Raw genomic sequence first — 7488 nt, 5'->3', positions numbered from 1 at the left:
GCAGCAGGTGATCTTGTCGGTGATCCTACAGATCAGCGACGTACACATTCTCAGTTTGATAGAGCCTCTTCTTTACTGGCTCAAGCTTCAGTGAATTATGATCCTGACACCTTTGCAAAAGCTTCAGGCCATCTAGATTGGGAAGCAGCTATGAATGAAGAATATCATTCATTATTGGAAAATGATACATGGGATCTTGTTCCTCTACCAAAGGGACGAAAATTTGTCAGATGCAAATGGGTTTACAGAACCAAGTATGGACCAGATGGGAAAGTTGATAAACATAAAGCTCGTCTTGTTGCTAAGGGTTTTTCCCAAGTTGAAGGAATTGACTACACTGAAACCTTCTCCCTTGTTGCCAAAATGAACTCTATCCGCCTTGTTCTTTCCCTTGCTGCTTCTTTCAAATGGGAAGTCCATCAGATGGATGTTAAATCTGCCTTCTTGCATGGGGACTTGCATGAAGAAATCTATATGGAACAACCTATTGGCTTTATACAAACAGACTCCAGCTTTGTATGTCGGCTTAAGAAATCCCTTTATGGTCTCAAGCAAGCTCCTCGAGCTTGGTATGGCAAAATGGATAACTTTCTTTTAGAAAATGGCTTTTCTAGGTGTCATTCTGACAATACTATCTACACCAAGAAAGTGGCAAGTCTCTTATCATTCTTGTTCTTTATGTTGATAATCTTATCCTGACTGGTAGTGATCCCAACCTTATAAACCATGTGAAGTCTAGCCTTAAAAGGAAGTTTGAAATGACAGACTTAGGACACTTACATTATTTTCTCGGTCTTCAAGTCTTGCAATCCAAGGAAGGTATTTCCCTTTCCCAGTCCAAGTATGCCTGTGATATTCTACGCCATTTTCACATGGAAGACTGTAAGCCAGCCCCTTCTCCCTTTCAGTCTGGAGTCAAACTTTCAGTCACTTGTACTTCTCCTGAAGTTGATGCTACCTTATACCGTCAACTTGTAGGAAAACTTTTGTATCTAACCCATACTCGTCCTTACCTTTCCTTTGTTGTTGGCCTTGTTGCTCGATTTATGCAAAACCCACATGAAAGTCATTGGAAAGCAGCTAAAAGAATACTTCGTTATGTTCGAGGTACAGTTCAGTTTGGGATTCATTACAGTGCCGAAGCATCTCCTCTATTGGTTGGTTTCACTGGTTCCAATTGGGCTGGTGACCCTGATGATCGGAAGTCTACTACAGGTTATGTGTTCACTCTTGGTTCAGGACCTATTACATGGGCTTGCAAGAAACAAGGTGCCATTTCCCTTTCTTCAGCAGAAGCAGAGTATCGTGGTGTTGTAGAAGCTAGTAAGGAAGCCTTGTGGCTTCGTTAGATCCTATCAAAGTTTGGCTTTCAGCAGCAGCATCCGACTACACTTTGGTGTGATAATCAAAGTGCCATTCAGCTATGCAAAGATCCAGTCCAACATCAGCACAACAAACACATTGAACTGCACATGCACTTCATCAGAAAGCTCATTCACGACCATGTTCTTGAAGTGCAATATTGTTCAACAGATGATCAAGTTGCAGACATCTTTACAAAGGCTCTCACAGAGGCGAAGTTCACTAAACTTCGATTTATGGTTGGAGTTCAAGAAGTTGTCACTAAGGGGGGATGGGCTCTACTGCCTCCTTCCTTCTCCTATTGTGTCATATTTGTAAATCCTTCAATCCTATCCCAAGTTGTTCTTAAGGGGGGATGTTAGGATATTCCGACACATAGGAAATAGTTAAGTATAACTTAGTCTAGTATAGAGTTAGGTAAAGTGTGTTTCTTTACTATGTACATTTTGTAACTTACAATCCGACGGTCACGATATGTAGTGATCCAATGGTTCATTCTCTCCTAGGTATTATCGACCCGATTGGTCCATGATCTCTATTTAAAGAGCATGGAGGGTCATTTGTAGGTTAACCCGTTCATGAGAGAAGCTTATGTAAATTTTCATTCTTTTATTAATAAATTTCCTGAAGCGGGTGCGTTGGCTCAGGCCATGGACTGTTTCCCTCTTTGAAGGTTTTAACCACGTCAAAATATAATAGTTTTATTTTTATTCTTAATTACTTTATCTCTATTTAAATTTGTTATAAAATTATGTTATTTTATATGAGTATCAATATATTTTTTTTTTATGGATAATGGTGAGAAGGAAGGATTTTTACATCTCCTTCAGAATGGGTTGTAATATCATTAAGCTAAGTGGACACTAAGATAATTAAAACTAACCAAACATGTTTATTCATTACTATTTTTTATAATAGTTGACTTCGTATTTTTATTTAGAAAGTATTTTATTTTTATCTTAAAAGGTACATATGTGAACTTGAGGTTGAGCATGGACAAAATCACACATTACCCACATATGGGGATGTAGAATGCCCATGCTATAATATTATTGAAAATTTGACTAATGTACCACTTAAACCATACTAGAAGGTTGTCAATAAAGAAATAGAATCATATATTATAGGAGAAATTTTACCTTATAGATATATGAAGAAAAGTTCTACCAAATTGGAAAAAACTATTAACTAGTGTAGCCACATAAATTAAATGGTACCTTAGATATATGAAGAAAAGCTCTACCAGATTCAAAAAACACAAAAGTTAACAAACCTATAACTTTTTTTAAATTATTATTATTTATAAAAAATATTAATTATTATTATCAATTATAAATATTCTTAGCTATTGGAGATTCACACACATTTTAATATGAAGATTTTTAACTTATAAATAGATTCTTTTACCCCGAGTCAAGACTATAACTTACCAATAGCACATGCTCAAAAAACATAACTCATTTCATATAACTTTTTTTATATAACTTCTTTTTAATTACTCGATTTAATTAAAAAATAAAAAACCATAATTACTTTTAATATAAATATCAATAAAAAAATATTCCATCTCCGAATCCAGATTCCACATTCAAAACTAAGCTTTGACAAATGATCCAATTGATGAAGCTACCAAGTAAAATAGTCCATCTCCGAATTCCCATCGTATAATAATAAAAAAAAATTGGATTTTACAATTTCTCTTTCGTTCCTGGAAACTTGTCGCTGAAGACATCTAACATGTATGCCAAAAGGGAAGTCCTGATAAAAGAAGTCCTGATACAATGTTGAATATTCTTGAGCGAAAATGTCAAAACAAAGGTACTTCGATCCCGCTGACACTGGTCAGTATTTATATTTTTTGTCCATTACGATTTACATGGACAACTCTATTACAATACGTAACTTCGAACTTTGAATAATCAACTTTTATTACGATACGTAACTTCCGGCCGTGGTCTCTGCATAGAGGGGAAGGTTCCGAGAATTTGATAGCCAACCTACAGAGTTGGAGAAGGGAGAGAAACTTTATTACAATCCGTAACTTCGAACTTTGAATGATCACATTCTTGAGGTCGTGGTCTCTGCAGAGAGGTGAAGGTTCCGAGAATTTGATAGCCAATTTACGGAGGAATTTCTTTTTCATTTGAAGAAATCCTGGAACAGTTTTCAGGGTTATATAGTTCTGCTGGGATTAGACTATGAGATCTGTGAAGAGCAAACTGTTCCACTTTAATTTTGAAACACACATTCTGGGGACTGGAAGCGAGGGAAAGTTATGATCGTGACACCACACAGATAAGAATCTAGAATCTAGGGCACGCTAACTCAACCTAGTAGTATTAACTTTGTCCAAGTATTCTAGAAACACACATTCTGGGGACTGGAAGCGAGGGAAAGTTATGATTGTGACACCACACAGATAAGAATCTAGAATCTAGGGCACGCTAACTCAACCTAGTACTATTAACATTGTTCAACCTAGTACTATTAACTTTGTCCAAGTATTCTAGAAACACACATTCTGGGGACTGGGAGCGAGGGAAAGTTATGATCGTGATTCGTGACACCACACAGATAAGAATCTAGAATCTAGGGCACGCTAACTCAACCTAGTACTATTAACTTTGTCCAATTATTCTAGACTCAAATTTTATAGAGTTGACCAATTAAACTAGTAATTCCCAATGGAGATTAGAATTAGTTCAGAATTAACTTAAAAATTTACAAAATTCACTAGTAATTCCAACTAATTCCATTGTTAGAGAAAATTTCACCCCCCCAAAAATATATAGAATAATTAAACTACGATATTACTATCACTATCCATTAACTTGGTCATTCATATACAGTCCAAATTCATTCAGCTCGGCCATCAAATCCACGGCCCTTCTCAGCACTTTCACTTCAATGTCGTGTCCACGTCTCCAACGTGACTTTTGAGGTATCCTGATCATCCTGATGCGTAGTTGAAAACGCTTGAATCCACCCAACCCAAACTAACTTATTTAGTTTGGAACAATCGAGTCTAAGATTTGCAGATTCTTATTGTGAAACTCCTCGTAATGGGCTCTATGGGATCCAGCGTTTTTCTTGCGTCGACCCTTTTTCTTATAATTAGCATGCATTCCTTTCATCCAATTATTCATGCATTCGAACTGAAAGTAGGTGTGCCTTGGAAGACGGAGTTCACTGAATTCGTTTCGGTTGGAACAAAATTCACGGCCAATGGAACAAACATCACGGGCGCGGATGCAACAAACATCACGGGATTCTGCGTGAAGGTGTTTGAAGCGGCCATCAAAACTCTCAATTACTCCGTCCATTACATCCCAGTCGGAGATGGAATTACTGAGCCTAACTACGATGATCTTGTTGGAAACATTACATTAGGGGTATTCAAATCTGGTGTTTCTGTTGTTAGTAATAGTCGCAGCAACTCAAAAATAAATAAATTCTGTAACTCATACATTGTCAGATCGTTCATGTAATCAACATCTTTATTTCTATGAATTTCCATGCAGAAATTTGATGCAGTGGTAGGGGACGTTACCATCACAGCAGCACGAGCTAAAAAAGTACTGTTTACACAGGCTGTCTTAGATGCTGGTCTAGTAGCAGTAGTCCGACTCAGGAACGAAGATAACATTCGTTCTGGATTTTCATTTCTGAAGCCTTTCAGCGCTGGAATGTGGGTACTAACACTCGGGTTCTTCATTACTGTAACCTTGGTGCTCTATATTTTAGAGCGCAGAAGGAATTCAGGTAGCAGGAAATTTGGAAGCATACTATGGTAAGAAAAAACGTTGATGCCACGGCCTATAACTATCAAATTATCAAAGGCAACTAACTATATAGGGAATCCAGTACACATCCCTTAAATAATATAGCAATCTCTCGTTATGTGCAGGTTTAGTTTTTCGACTTTGATCACAAATCAGAGTAAGTTGCTCTCTTTCTAAGTTTTAACATCTCCAGTTCTCTGATTGAACTTCTTTTCACTGTGTAAGGAACGTGTAAACTAATGAAAGTTTATGATGCGAATACTACTGAACAGATGATATTAAGACTGTAATGGGGCGCATAGTTGTTATAGCGTGGCTTTTTGTTACGGGAACTCTGTACTCGTGTTATACGGCGAACTTCTCGGCTCTTCTAACAGCCCCACGTTTGGAACCAACACTTAGCGACTTCCAGAGTGTGGTGGCGAGCAGGGTTAATATTGGGTTCCAACAAGGGTCCTTCGCCGAAACACAGTTGAGAGAATACTTCAAAATTGATGGGCGCAGACTAAAACCTTTAAACAAAGAAGAGGAATATTTTAATGTTTTGTCTACTGGTAAGGTGGGTGCCATCCTAGACGAACGTCCATACATGGAATCCCTAGTGGCAAAACATTGCAATATCCTCACCTTTGCTGGAAAATCGTTCACCACTCAAAACTGGGGAATTGTGAGTGATGCCACTGTAATTTGATTTCAGCTAAAAGCATTCAAACATCCACTACGGAACTTACTATTCATAATGTTCAGTCCTTTCTAATTTATGGTTTTTTAATCTAATCTCATTGATATCGCTTGCTTCTGCGCAGGCGTTTAGTCTCACGCATGAGAAATTGGCACAGAATATTTCTAACATAATACTCGAACTAGCAGACAATGGCACACTCGATGACTTACGAAAAAATTGGTTGCCATATTACCATGAGGATTGCAGTGGATATACTCCGCCGGAATCCGGCCAAATTCAGGTTGACAGTGTGTGGGGTCTTTTTGTCATATCAGGATTGGTTACAGTTGTAGCATTATTGATTTACCTGACGCGATGGAAATGGAACGCTTCAAAAGTAGCCCCACAAACTGTTCTCCAAGACTCATCCGCCCATGTAGAAGGCTTGGACTTGGAACTGTAACACAACTATGTGGCTACGTCCACATTAATCTCTCTTTTTCTCCAACCATGTCCTTCTGTGTTGAAAGAGTTGTTTTCTTGATCATGGAGCAAAGGGCCAAGTTGAAGACTACATGCTATTCTTTGAGTGTGATCATGGTATGTAATGATTGTGACAGTTCGTAATTCAATGTTATTCTGTATATGATATCGCTGTGTTTGATTTTTCCAGTATAATATACTTGTGTCTGATTTTTCCATTACATTGTTGGAATTTAATTCCAACTGCAACAATGAACAACTGGACAAGAATCTGATCTACAGTAAATACTCCAGGCTGATCGGTGCATCAAAGTCAAGCCCGATATTTTTGCACATAAATATGCATTAAAGTTTCAATTGAATTCCCCTGCACCCGACTTGTTTTTGATAAAGGCATCACCGCCTTGCTGCAATAAATTCTGAGATAAACATTAGAAGATATTTTGTAATATTTTATTGTTTTAATAAGATATCTTTCAGCATATAAATATCGCACAGTTCTGTTTTAATGTTAGCAGCAGCAGCAGCTGAAGAATCACACAGAGCAGAGGAGAGCACGCAGCAGCGTGAGGAAGAAGAATAATTTCAGAACAGTGAAATGCACAGCAGTGCAGAAATTTGAATGTAATTTGCTTTCTGGTTGTTTGCTGATAGAAAGGGTAGATGTTATTTGTGTGGAACAGAACCGTTCCTTAGTAAATCTATTTTGTAATAGAAGTTGTGAAATTCTCTCTGTGTGAGAGGAAGACAAATCTGTAACAGTTAGTTTATTTTGATGAATACAAGTTAATTTTTCCTGTTGCTGTTACACCGTCACCGTTGCTGTTACACCGTAACTCAAAAAATACTTGACGTCAAAAATTTACGTTGCTGCAACACCATGAACAGCATTGCTGCAACACTAGTTACAACAACTGAAGAAAAAAAACTGCGTTGCTGCAACACCATTTCCAGAGAACGAATTTTTCTGTTTTCTGAGTTAAAAACAGAGTGTTTTTCTGTGTTAAAACAGAGTGTTATTCTGCGTTGCTGCAACACCAAATTCAGTTGCTGCAACACCAAACTGTGTTGCTGAAACACCGTTTCCAGCAAGCGATTTTCTGTTTTTCTGTGCAAAAACAGAGCAATTTTTGTCTGTCTGTTATGGAATTTATCAGAAAATTTCAACATGGTATCAGAGCTAATCTAGGCACTCAG

At 37.6% G+C, this 7488-nt stretch overlaps 1 protein-coding gene across 1 annotated transcript; it reads left to right on the top strand.

Annotated features, from left to right (window-relative positions):
• Positions 1–4481: 4481 nt before the first annotated feature.
• Positions 4482–6271, top strand: LOC149147316 (glutamate receptor 3.1-like). Its single transcript, XM_089441794.1, has 5 exons — positions 4482–4778; positions 4884–5152; positions 5270–5301; positions 5417–5826; positions 5951–6271. Exons 1-5 carry the CDS (start codon positions 4482–4484, stop codon positions 6269–6271), a joined length of 1329 nt encoding a protein of 442 aa, XP_089297920.1.
• Positions 6272–7488: the final 1217 nt, after the last annotated feature.

The sequence above is a fragment of the Pinus tabuliformis genome, chromosome 9 (genome assembly GCF_031772625.1).
Source record: "Pinus tabuliformis cultivar Carrire ecotype Pingquan chromosome 9, CPIR1, whole genome shotgun sequence".
Classification (NCBI taxonomy): Eukaryota; Viridiplantae; Streptophyta; class Pinopsida; order Pinales; family Pinaceae; genus Pinus; species Pinus tabuliformis.
Note: the sequence above shows the minus strand (reverse complement) of the source record. Positions and strands in the feature narration are given on the sequence as shown.

Bases quoted from the DNA above. Each gene is read 5' to 3' on its own strand.
- LOC149147316 (XM_089441794.1), top strand. From the start codon at position 4,482: ATGCATTCCTTTCATCCAATTATTCATGCATTCGAACTGAAAGTAGGT. The intron at 5,153-5,269 runs GTAAGAAAAAAC...CGTTATGTGCAG, and splicing joins AAATTTGGAAGCATACTATG to GTTTAGTTTTTCGACTTTGA. The intron at 5,827-5,950 runs GTAATTTGATTT...GCTTCTGCGCAG, and splicing joins GAATTGTGAGTGATGCCACT to GCGTTTAGTCTCACGCATGA.